The 13,607-nt window shown below is 46.8% G+C and overlaps 1 protein-coding gene across 4 annotated transcripts in view; it reads left to right on the top strand.

Annotated features, from left to right (window-relative positions):
• Positions 1-54: 54 nt before the first annotated feature.
• The window catches only part of RAD54L2 (RAD54 like 2), a 32,514-nt gene continuing 18,961 nt past the window's right edge, over positions 55-13,607 (top strand). For 2 of the 4 annotated variants that reach the window (XM_069966548.1, XM_069966551.1), the window contains exons 1-3: positions 55-212; positions 6,850-6,911; positions 9,936-10,181. In XM_069966548.1, the coding sequence (XP_069822649.1) occupies positions 9,995-10,181 (187 nt within the window). In that variant the 5' untranslated portion in view covers positions 55-212; positions 6,850-6,911; positions 9,936-9,994. Of the gene's footprint in view, positions 213-3,207; positions 3,321-6,849; positions 6,912-9,935; positions 10,182-13,607 lie in introns of those variants that run through there. The other 2 variants (XM_069966550.1, XM_069966549.1) reach the window with 2 other exon arrangements.

Raw genomic sequence — 13,607 nt, forward strand, 5'->3', positions numbered from 1 at the left:
CAGTCCCCTGAGGCGGAACCTTTCTTCCAGCTCGGAACGATGTGTGCCGCGTCCTATGTTCCCGGCGGGGCGGCGCTCAGCGGACAGGCCTGTAGGGACTGAGCGGAGGCGGGGGAGACTCTGAGAGGCCGGAACAGGAGTCAGGGAACGGGGAGCACCGGAGCCGGGGAAGATTCCGGGCCGAGGCAAACGCCGGGCCGTACAAGTGTGAGGTGAGTGTATGAGGCTGCCTCTCCCGCACACCGTACACACCACCGCCCACGGCGGCTCTATAGGGGATGTGTTATTATATACACGTGTGCTTATATAGGGGGCACGGCAAAGCTCCGCCCCCAGAATAGTGTGTATGAGACCCCGAATATATGTATCACAGACTGCTTATACCGGGGATGAGGGATTGGTGTATGGGACCCTGGTTATACAGTGGATGGGGGATTGGTGTATGGGACCCTGGTTATACAGTGGATGGGGGATTGGTGTATGGGACCCTGCGTATACAGTGTATGGGGGATTGGTGTATGGGACCCTGGTTATACTGGGGATGGGGATTGGTGTATGGGCCCCTGGTTATACTGGGGACGGGGGATTGGTGTATGGGACCCTGGTTATACAGTGGATGGGGGATTGGTGTATGGGACCCTGGTTATACAGTGGATGGGGGATTGGTGTATGGGACCCTGGTTATATAGTGAATGGGGGATTGGTGTATGGGACCCTGGTTATACAGTGGATGGGGGATGGACCCTGGTTATACAGTGGATGGGGGATTCGTGTATGGGACCCTGGTTATATAGTGAATGGGGGATTGGTGTATTGTACCCTGGTTATACCGGGGATGGGGGATTGGTGTACGGGACCCTGGTTATACAGTGGATGAAGGATTGGTGTATGGGACCCTGGTTATACCGGGGATGGGGGATTGGTGTATGAGACCCTGGTTATACAGTGGATGGGGGATTGGTGTATGGGACCCTGGTTATACAGTGGATGAGGGATTGGTGTATGGGACCCTGGTTATACAGTGGATGAGGGATTGGTGTATGGGACCCTGGTTATACAGTGGATGAGGGATTGGTGTATGGGACCCTGGTTATACAGTGGATGGGGGATGGACCCTGGTTATACAGTGCATGAAGGATTGGTGTATGGGACCCTGGTTATACAGTGGATGGGGGATTGGTGTATGAGACCCTGGTTATACAGTGGATGGGGGATTGGTGTATGGGACCCTGGTTATACCGGGGATGGGGGATTGGTGTATGGGACCCTGGTTATACAGTGGATGGGGGATTGGTGTATGGGCCCCTGGTTATACAGTGGATGAAGGATTGGTGTATGGGACCCTGGTTGTACCGGGGATGGGGGATTGGTGTATGAGACCCTGGTTATACAGTGGATGGGGGATTGGTGTATGGGACCCTGGTTATACAGTGGATGAAGGATTGGTGTATGGGACCCTGGTTATACAGTGGATGAAGGATTGGTGTATGGGACCCTGGTTATACAGTGGATGAGGGATTGGTGTATGGGACCCTGGTTATACAGTGGATGGGGGATGGACCCTGGTTATACAGTGGATGAAGGATTGGTGTATGGGACCCTGGTTATACCGGGGATGGGGGATTGGTGTATGGGACCCTGGTTATACAGTGTATGGGGGATTGGTGTATGGGACCCTGGTTATATAGTGTATGGGGGATTGGTGTATGGGACCCTGGTTATACCGGGGATGAGGGATTGGTGTATGGGACCCTGGTTATACAGTGGATGAGGGATCGGTGTATGGGACCCTGGTTATACCGGGGATGAGGGATCGGTGTATGGGACCCTGGTTATACAGTGTATGGGGGATTGGTGTATGGGACCCTGGTTATACAGTGGATGGGGGATTGGTGTATGGGACCCTGGTTATACAGTGGATGAAGGATTGGTGTATGGGACCCTGGTTATACAGTGGATGGGGGATGGACCCTGGTTATACAGTGGATGAAGGATTGGTGTATGGGACCCTGGTTATACCGGGGATGGGGGATTGGTGTATGGGACCCTGGTTATACAGTGTATGGGGGATTGGTGTATGGGACCCTGGTTATATAGTGTATGGGGGATTGGTGTATGGGACCCTGGTTATACCGGGGATGAGGGATGGGTGTATGGGACCCTGGTTATACAGTGGATGAGGGATCGGTGTATGGGACCCTGGTTATACCGGGGATGAGGGATCGGTGTATGGGACCCTGGTTATACAGTGTATGGGGGATTGGTGTATGGGACCCTGGTTATACAGTGGATGGGGGATTGGTGTATGGGACCCTGGTTATACAGTGGATGGGGGATTGGTGTATGGGACCCTGGTTATACAGTGGATGAGGGATCAGTGTATGGGACCCTGGTTATACCGGGGATGAGGGATTGGTGTATGGGACCCTGGTTATACAGTGAATGGGGGATTGGTGTATGGGACCCTGGGTATATAGTGTATGGGACCCTGGTTATACAGTGGATGGGGGATTGGTGTATGGGACCCTGTTTATACAGTAGATAAGGGATTGATGTATGGGACCCTGGGTATATAGTGTATGGGACCCTGGTTATACAGTGGATGGGGGATTGGTGTATGGGACCCTGGGTATATAGTGTATGGGACCCTGGTTATACAGTGGATGGGGGATTGGTGTATGGGACCCTGGTTATACAGTGGATGGGGGATTGGTGTATGGGACCCTGGTTATACAGTGGATGAGGGATTGGTGTATGGAACTTCTGCTTCCTGAGGATGGCGGCTTGCACTCTCTGACCTCTCATGTTGGTCAGGTGAGGTTATTGACCGGTCCACTCGGTGTTGTGTGATTATAAACTAGTGCACTTATAGTGGCCATCAGCAGGCAAACTGACATAGATCACCTGTCTTACTATCAAAGGATCTTTAGCAGACGTAACCTGTCAGTTTTAGGGTACAAACACACACCGTATACGCAGCAGATTTGATGGTGCAGATTTGATGCTGTGTTCAGTTATCTAGATCTAATCTGCTGCGTATCGCAGCAGAAAATACGCTGCGTATATGGTGTGTGTGTTTGTACCCTAATCTATGTGGATGACAACCACTCTGGCTGCCATCATAGCTGTCACCCAGTTTGGCAGTTGCAGAAAAACATCTCCTGCACACGATGGGACCATATGTGACAGTTATGTGGCAGTTATTTAGTGTGGAAGATGGGACCATGTACACAAGCCCAGCATCCGATCCATCCATTATCTTAGCTGCTCACTGATATCCCTGTGGTTGCTGTCTATAAGAATTATGTAATTGGACAGAGGTAGGGTTATTATTACTATAGTGGTCTTCCTTGCTTTTATCTTTCCATGTAAATGAAGGCCTCACCCCCACCTTAGTAAGGCAGGTTTCACCCTGCGTCTTTCCTATCCGTTCAACGTATCCGTTTTTAATTGGTTACTTTTAACGGACAGAAAAACATAGTCAACACTTTTTGGTGTACGTAAAAAAAAAACGCATCCGTTTTGATCCATAACCCAGCAGTTACGAAGCCCATACCAGGTCTGACCCTCATGGTGCTGATCTGACTGGTTCAATATTCTGCCAACTTCATTTGGGGATTGCTCTGTTATCAGCCGCCTCTATTCAGCACATTTCTCAGAATATTCTCATCTTACATAAGGCTGTCCTACAATGAGAATGGAAAAGGAAACACTGGCGACATAGTCGGACCTCTGTCTGATTTACAAACTGATTATATAGAGACAATGTCAGGTCACATGATGATGTTCCTCACATCTGATCATTACCACCAATTACAAGAAGCAATTAGTGTGTGATTGGAGCAGAAAGATGTGCACCCTGAAAATTCTTCCCTTCCAGCTTTATTTCCTACCCCCCCACCGGGCCCCCCCCCCCCTAAGTTCTTCAACTTTCTATTTCACTCTGATTTTTAGTTTACAGGAATTTGTCGCAACAAACTACAGTACCAGGACAGGAGAGATATTTTTAGTAGGTATCGGAAAACATGCACCGTCTCCGACTGCAGCTATTTCATAAATTTCTCATTGAATTTTCTTATGAATTTTATAAATGGAATATAATTAATATAGTTTATATTCTATCAGTCTAAGGAGCTTATTTACAAAAACAAGAAAAACCCTTTCTCACACACATTTAGTTTCCTCCATATATCAGTAATAAAGCACTGGCCCTATTAGATAAAGGGGGGGGGGGGGGGGCGGGAAAATGTTGTCGGTCACTATCTGGCAGTTTGTTTCTGAGCTGGAGGAGTCCATTGTGTGGGAGGAGATCTGTGCTGTTCTCTTACTGGATGCTGGTTGATTGTCTATGTATATCCTGTGTAATATAGGGAAGGAGGAAGAGAAGCCATAAGTAATGTAGCTATGGCTGCAGCAGGCTGTGTGTGTGAGCTGATAAATCTGGGCCTATGGCTGACCTCGATATCACTGTGGCTCACATCTATATCACCGATATATGGCATTGGGCCCTTCCCTGGATATCTGGCTAGTCCTGTGTTTTGAGACTCTTAAAGGAGAATCCGGCGAAAATTTTTATTAAAGGAAACCATTCACCCCGTGGCCCCCGGCAGAAACTGACATACAGTGACATAAAGGTCAATATACTTACCACATCGCTCCCGGTCCCATCCCGGATCTCGTTGTTGACACGGAGAAATCGCTGATTCTTCTTCTCCCGCCCATTATGGTAATGAGCTGAAATGAGTCCAACGTCCATAGGAAACGACGGACGAGTCCAACTTATTCATGAGGTCCTCTTCTCGTCGCCGCCCATCCACGCCTCCTGGAACTTGATTGACGTCTTCAGTCTTCTGACGAATTCCCGCGCAGGCGCCGTTGTGATGGTCTTGTCACCTCTTCTGCGCCTGCGCGGTAAACAGGATACGTGTTCGAGACAATCGGCGCACGCGCATTAAACAGTGAAGCTGCGGAGCGGCTTCAATTGTGAACTGCGCATGCGCCGAAAACGACTTTCACGGCGCCTGCGCGGGATCCGGCGAGAAGAAAGAAGACGAGGAGGAAGAGGACCCGGCGTCAATCAAGTGTCGGAGGCGGGGAGAAGGCTGGACTTCGGACCCGGCGGCGCTCATTACCATAATGGGCACGAGAAGAAGAATCGTCGATTTGTCCGTGTCAACAACGGGATCCGGGACGGGACCGGGAGCGATGTGGTAAGTATATTGACCTTTATGTCACTGTATGTCAGTTTCTGCCGGGGGCCACGGGGTGAATGGTTCCCTTTAAAGTATTGTATTGCCTTCCAAAAGTTATACAAATTACCAATATACACTTATTAGGGGAAATGCACATAAAGTGCTTTTTTCCCTGCACTTACTACTGCATCAAGGCTTCACTTCCTGGATAACATGGTGATGTCACGACCCGACTCCCAGAGCTGTGCGGGCTGGAGAGGATGATGGCAGGGGGACACTGAGGGACACAGGATACTGAAGGGACACTGAGCATCCCCCTGCCATCATCCTCTCCAGCAGCCACAGCCCGGGAGTCGGGTCGTGACATCACCATGTTATCCAGGAAGTGAAGCCTTGATGCAGTAGTAAGTGCAGGGAAAAAGCACTTTATAAACATTTCCTGTAATAAGTGTATATTGGTGATTTGTATATCTTTTGGGGGGCAATACAATACTTTACTAAAATAATTATCGCCAGACCTCCTTTAAATGAGGCTCTACGGGTTTTTCGTTGTTTATGGTGAATATTTAGTTAGAAATATAGAAGATTGTCTGCAGAAAAAGACCACCTGCTCCATCTAGTCTAGGTCTGAGTTTTTCAGGATATGGTGACTGGCTGCATCCACTGCACACGCGCAGAAACTAGCTGCACCCACTGCACACACAGTGGATTCTGCTTTGTATTTTTGCCTTACTTATTCAGAAGTCGCCCCAGGATCACATAGGACATTAGGAAGAAGCTGCTGAGCCAGATCTACACCAATATGATAAATAAGTCCCGTGGTGTCTGATTGGCCATTTATAAAGGTGACTGATGAAATTCAGGAGTCAGAGTTGGAGCTGCGGCCTACCGACTCCACAGCTCTGCTTCTGGATTTGCTTACAAAGAATAGTCTGCACTGATACATTATTGCAAATCCTCAGCTCTGAGAAGTCAGGAGATGCTTTCAGCTCCTGAATGTAAACATTAAGGGGGAATTTATCAATGGTTTTTAATTTAAAATGGTTACAAAGTGCCTCTGTGCCAGCACCTTGCCGGTCAGCCTGTCTCAATGCGGCGAAGCGGGCAATCAAACTGGCATGGTCAAGAGCATCAGTGCCCTAGGCCTGCAGCTCCTCTCTCCCCGCCTCCCTTCACTTTCAGAACGCCTCTGGGCTGGATAGAGGCAGGGAGAGAGGAACGGCAGGTGTAGGTTGCAGGTTTGGGGACGGCAAGGTACCAGTACAGAGTCGCATTGAGCAGTCTCTCATCTGCGCTTTGTGCAAAACTTATGTGTTTTGGGCAAAAATGAACAGTGTTGCTCAAATACTTGTCCCGTTTTTAAACTAGTTTTCTGGTGAAAACATTGGTAAATTTCCCCCTAATGTTTTAGTTCTCTGGCAGGAAGTAGAGATCATAAAATGGTGGGGAATTAAAGGGGACCTAACAGTTCGGAGAAAAACACAATAAATGACAATACATGATTTATAAGACTTTTTAATAGTTGACAGTAAGTCTCCTGATTTCCTTTAGTATTACTGGATTTGGATTCAGCAAAACAATTCACTTGTTCTACTTTCACTAGCCCTTAGAATACATTGGGAGAACCAATTTATCTCTTTTTCTTATACATTTGCAGAAAGCGAATCCCAAACCTGGTAAATTACTACATCGGTGGACCCCAATGGGCAGCAGATCAAGGTAATAAGAATTTCCTGTGTGTTGTGCAGCCCAGCCAAAGGGGAAGGCTACAGCTTCTTGTAAGGGGTTAACCAGCTAGACCTGGACATAGCTGCTTGCGAAGGGATAATCGGTTTTCTCTAACTATATTTCCACTAGCTTTATCTTTTCTTCACCCATTTTACATTTCACATAACAGCCATAGACTTCCCCTAGTTTCCACACCTATTGTAAGTTTTATGCATGCAAAATTAAGCATCTTGCTCTGTTTTCAGTCATTTAAATGGCAAAATACAGCCATCCTTTCACCTTAAAGTCTCACTGTAGTTATAACTTCCTAAATCAACAGTAAATGTGAAAAACAGGAAGTGCCGTGTTTTCCACGATAACTAAAAAAAAAAAATTAATCTAAATTGCAAACTTGCTTTATATCACATCTACTTTTGGTTTACATTATGAAAATTATAATGACGGATACACTTTATGGGTATATTCACACGGGCGGGCTCGCAGCGAGATTCTCGCTGCGAGCCCGGCAGGTCCTGTCAGTTCCCATAAACTACATACTTGCTGCGGTCTAAACGACCGCAGCGAGTATGTAATTATACCGCGCTTAACCCCTTCTGCTCCCGCCGGCTCCCCCGCTGTAAGCAGCATACATTACCTGTCCTTGCTGCACGGGTCCGGCGTCCTGCTCTCCCGCCCGGCCAATCAGTGGCTGCGGCTGGGCAACACACTAATTGGCCGGACGGGAGAGCAGGACGCCGGACCCGTGCAGCAAGGACAGGTAATGTATGCTGCTTACAGCGGGGGAGCCGGCGGGAGCAGAAGGGGTTAAGCGCGGTATAATTACATACTCGCTGCGGTCGTTTAGACCGCAGCAAGTATGTAGTTTATGGGAACTGACAGGACCTGCCGGGCTCACAGCGAGAATCTCGCTGCGAGCCCGCCCGTGTGAATATACCCTAAGGCTGGGTTCACACACAGTATATTTCAGGCAGTATTTGGTCCTCTTGTCAGGGCCTCATAGCAACCAAAACCAGGAGTGGATTGAAAACACAGAAAGGCTCTGTTCACATAATGTTGTAATTAAGTGAATGGCCGTCATTTCATGGCAAATATTTGCTGTTATTTTAAAACAATGGCCGTTGTATTGAAATAATGGCAGTTATTTACTGTTATATGGCGGCCATCCACTCATCCACAATTTCAACATTGTGTGAACAGAGCCTTTCTGTGTTTTCAATCCACTCCTGGTTTTGGTTGCTATGAGGCCCTGACATTAGGACCAAATACTGCCTGAAATATACTGTGTGTGAACCCAGCCTAAATGCCCAAAAATGCTTTACAGTTGGAACAATTGACTTTTTTGCCCTATAGCTTTTGCTATAGCCCAAATAATGGCTAAGAATACAGTCGAAAATCAGCTACAAAAACAAACAAAAAAAAGGGATAAAGAGTGCTGAAAAGCAAAATTAACCTAAAAACAGTATAAGAGGGAGAAATACCACGCTAATAGGAAAGCTCAGTCCACTGAAAGATTATGTTGGTGGAGATAGGGGGTTGGGTGTGATGGTAAATCATTGCCCGATTCCTTTGTTCTTGGAGAGAGCATTCTGGTTGTGGCTTAAAATGAAACCCAGGATTTCTGTGTGCTGTTATTGACTCCATCAGTTACAGACATTGTCACTAAGGCAGGGCCTAGCATCCATTGAACCCCCTCTCCCTACCTCGGTCCAGTGCTATTATCCATGTTCCACCTGTAATGAGGCAGGGAGCGTGGATTCAACAGACGCTAAGCCCCGCACTAGTGACACTGTCTGTGACTACTTGTGTCATTAAGGAGGAACTCCAGGTAGAGGTTAAAAAAAATTTAAATTTCTGCATAAGCATATAGCATTACTTACCTGTCTATCCCAGTTTTGAAATTATTAAAAATCCATTTGTTTGGGGGAGGGGGGGGGTTCTCTATTGTGTTTCTGTCCTTCCTGGTTGAGCAGTTCCCAGAATGCAATGCTTTCCCTCAGCTGATCATCACAGCCCCCCACCCATCACAATCAGTAAAATTAGTGCTGCATCTGCTTCTGGCCATTCAGGGATGGTGGATCACTGGGGGATCCAGCCAAGCCTCCTGTGAGATCACCCCCCTGCCCCCTTTCTGCATCATCAGCAAACACACACAATGTGAGACAGAGGCATGGAATATTTGTCTCCTAGGGGGGGATAGCAGCAGGAGCAGGAGACTATGTGAATTGGCACAGAGGCCATTTTTTCACTTCCTGGATTTCTATCAGCTACCAGTGTGGCAGAACCGAACAGATACAGTAATACATTGTATAGACACATCTATATAACTTTTAATGTACTTTTAATAGAAAACATGTTTTTCTTATCTGGAGTTCCCCTTTAAGAGCACAGTGGAAAACTGGAGTGACATAACTTTTACCCTCCCCATTAGAGAACAATAGAATCTTGGGCCATGCTGAACGCTCCTGTGTATGGGGAGTACGGGAGAGAGAACTGTGGGCAAAATAATCATTCAGATGACAGTTATTGAAGGTGTATGGTCACCTTTACTTCTATGACCATCCTCCTCGAGCCTCATAGCAAACACAACTCTGCTCATATAATGACATTCAAGGTAAATTAAAGGTGCCCATACACCTTTAAATAAAATTGGCCAAACTCACAAACTTTAGATGACTGTCTAAACTGTATGGCGGCCTCCTGACTGTCCACCCTCCGAAAGATAATGTCAGTGGACAGAAGGGTCGGGTGTCTTGGAATTTTGCTGCCCGACCCCACTGTTCCTGGAGAGACAAGCTGCCACTAGAGCTGCCTGCAGCTTACCATTTCTCGTTGACCAAATGTTTATTGAAAGCTTATATAAATAAAGTACTGCTTAAAAAAAAGTCTTCTTCAAAACTCCAGTTTTATAAGAAAGTAGCAGGACTTTTCCTGATATAATGACTATTTATACTGGGCTGGATAAGGTTTTTACCACATATGTTGTTGGTGATGGTGATCTCCTGTTTGAATCCACAGCTCCCTGTCTGTGTGAGCAGAATGTGCAGGTAACGTGTTTCTCTCCAGAACGATTAGCAATGTCTGACGCCTCCGTCTCACCAAGCGAGCCAGAACTGGACCCACAGGAAGAGGAGGAGGAGGAGGAAGAAGAGGAGGATGATGAGGATGAGGAAGATGAGGATGAAGAAGATGAAGCTGATGAAGAGGATGAATTGGATGATGAGAATGATGGAGATGATGAAGATGAAGCACATGATAAAAAAGGTGAGTACAGGAGCAAACACCACCCAGTGTGATGTATATATGGGGACAAATGTATACAGTGCCTAATAAAAGGCCACATAGAGCTAGTTACAAATGATTGCATTGTATTATGGCCGAGGATTCTGCTGGGAGTTCTATAGCTGCATGGTCTCCAGCAGAGTGTGAGCTGAATCTAATACGCGGTGGTTACATTTGGAATATTTGGCATTTGTACATTATTAAGTGATATGTTTGGTTCTTGATCTACATGTTACATGATGTGAGGAGCAGGATTTGTACGTTTATCATCATAGTACAGAAGGCTGCATAAAGTTGTGCTGCAAAAATGATGCCAGTAAATACCTTATTTATAGACTGTTCTGTTCGTCTTGTGTTCTATAGGCAGTGCACACTGCCCATATGTTTTTTTTTCTTCATTGTCCTGGATGTTTTTTTTCCTAATAGTGCCTTTACACAGACAAACGTATCTGACAGATTATTGAAGCCGAAACCAGGAACAGACTATAAACAGAGAACATGTCATAAAGGAAAGACTGAGATTTCTCCTCTTCTCAGATCCATTCCTGGCTTTGGCTTACAAAATCTGTCTGGGGCTTTACATACTCGCAGCGGAATGAAAAATCCGCTGTATGTAAACCCATACAAAATGACAGGATACAGGATCGCTGAGGAACTTGCAGCATGAAATCCGCTGCGATCCTAAGGGTGCATGCACACCTTCAGGATCTGCAGCAGATTTGATCAAATCTGCTGCGGATCTGCTGTGGATTTGCAGCAGAAAATCCGCTGCGATATGGTACGTGTAAAGCTACCCTAAGGAAGACTTACCTCCAGTCTGCCATTTCCCTGTGTACTCTGCAGGTGCATTCAAACTATTGCTTTCTGTTATCAGCCATTTCAGGCTAGGGAGAAGCTAATTATAGGACAAAATCATACCCCCCCCCCCCCCCCCCCCCATTGCTCTCGATCATCAGCCATTTCAGGCCAGGGAGAGGTAAATTATAGGACAAGTTTATACCCTTTACTATTCTCTTCCTCTTATCAGGGAGAGGGCAAGTGTAGTATTTTTTAATGGGATAACTTACTGGAAGTGTAAAAGTTTCTTTTCCTATTTCCATACTTTCACATGTTTCTAAAGCTTGAAAACAACAAGAAAACGATATCAGTTTATATATAGCAGCGGCCAGTTTTAATTTAGAACTGTTTGTAGGGAGACCAACAGCTCTGATGGTGATTTAGGCTGCATTTACACGTTCCGTGTTCAGCTCACAACACGGACGTGGAATGCCTGTAACGGACTCTCCCCTGCCCGGGCAGCATCTGTGAGCTGGCAAACTGTACAGATATGCGCTGCGCTGTAATCACAGAGCTGCACGGCTGATTCATTACAGAGCGGCGCATATCTGTACAGTTCCCCCGTTCCCAGCATCTTATCACAGATGCTGCCCGTGCAGGGGTAGAAGTCCGTTACAGGCATTCCACGTCCGCGTTCCGTGTGGAACAAGGAACGTGTGAATGCAGCCTAATGCTTCAGAAAACAATAAGGGCAGGTGAAATCCAACATAACTGATCCACCTCTCCTATAAAATCCTATAAGGGTACAAACACACACGGCATATACGCTGCGTATTTACTGCTGCGATACGCAGCAGATACGCAGCAGATTAGATCAAAATAACTGAACACAGTATCAAATCTGCTGCGTATCTGCTGTGTGTGTTTGTACCCTAAAATTGAGAGGCCTCCCTGCATGTTACATGGTCAGTGGTCCTACTGAAAATATTAGCTTAACTAGTTTTCCCTAATGTGTATGGGGTGTTAATACATGTGTGTTATATGTGCTTCAAGTAATTCTATTGAGTTTTTGCACTGAACAGTTTGAGGCTGCGTTCACACTACGTATATTTCAGTCAGTATATGTATATTTCAGTCAGTGTTGCAACCAAAACCAGGAGTGGATTAAAAACACAGGATCTGTTCACACAATGTTGAAATTGAGTGGATGGCCGCCATTTAATGGCAAATATTTGCTGTTATTTTAGAACAACGGCTGTTATATTGAAATAATGTCCGTTATTTACTGTTATATGGCAGCCATCCACTCAATTTCACCATTGTGTGAACAGATCCTTTCTGTGTTTTTAATCCACTCCTGGTTTTGGTTGCAATACTGACTGAAATATACGTAGTGTGAACGCAGCCTAAGGGTAGCTTCACACATACCGACTCGCAGTGTTGTTAACGCTGCGAGTCGGCTAGGTTCTGGCAGATCACTTTCATTACATACACCCAGCGGTCTGAACGACCGCTGCGTGTATGTAATTCTGCCGGCCGCTTAACCCCTTCAGCTGCGCCCGCTCTGTATACATTACCTGTCCGCGCTGTGGGGGGTCCCGGCGCACTGCTCTCCCGCCTGGCCAATCAGTGTGTTGCCCTGCCGCAGCCACTGATTGGCCGGGCGGGAGAACAGTACGCCGGGACCCCGTGCAACGCGGACAGGTAATGTATACAGAGCGGGCGTCGGGCGCAGCTGAAGGGGTTAAGAGGCCGGCAGAATTACATACACGCAGCGGTCGTTCAGACCGCTGGGTGTATTTAATGAAAGTGACCTGCCAGGACCTAGCCGACTAGTCGGTATGTGTGAAGCTACCCTTAAACATAATCGTCTCTGCTACATCTGTGTTTGGTGTCAGAAGCTCCTCTTGCATTGCTCTGGGCTAGTGTGAGGGATCCTTCTCTGTGTTAGGTAAGAGTTGTGGGTGTGTATTGCTCGGGGCTCCGCCAGGTGCAGTGTTAGGTCGTTGGCTGCTTGTGTGCTGTGGGGATGAATGGGCTGTGTTGTCCTTTGTGATCCTCCCTGGCACCCCCCCTCTAAGCAGCGTGGTGATTCTTACATAAGTGCTAGGAGCAGACTGCCTGTGTATTATTACTCTGCCACCATCCAGACCCCGGCACATCTCCTAGCAGCCATGCGTCTACTGGACGAGACCTTGCTGCCCACAGGTATCTCCCCTCCACACTGTTCTCTGATACATAGACGTTTGTACAGCTGCTTTGTATATTGCTTATTACTAGTTTGGTGATTGTTTGCGATGACTGTAAGATAAAAGAGCAGATTACGCCATATATAAGCCAATACCACATGTAGGAGTCAGTCAGGTCATCTCAAGAACAGGCATAAGTTGAGGAAAAGAGTCAAACTTTCTGCGCTGTTCGAGCGGTTTAATTTGTTTCTTCCATGTTTTGACCCAGTTACATAGAAATGAGGCAGAAATAAGGCTGATAATATGCTGATGGAGCTTTTAGTTCTCCTGGTAGCATGTATTCTGCTGAGCATGCTGGAGCTTGTAGTTCACCATCTTCTGAGGGTCTGTCTCAGGCTTCTTCTTCCTTTCAGGTATGCTATGCTGCAGGTTCCTGAATGTA

This window comes from Dendropsophus ebraccatus, chromosome 4 (assembly GCF_027789765.1).
Source record: "Dendropsophus ebraccatus isolate aDenEbr1 chromosome 4, aDenEbr1.pat, whole genome shotgun sequence".
Classification (NCBI taxonomy): domain Eukaryota; kingdom Metazoa; phylum Chordata; class Amphibia; order Anura; family Hylidae; genus Dendropsophus; species Dendropsophus ebraccatus.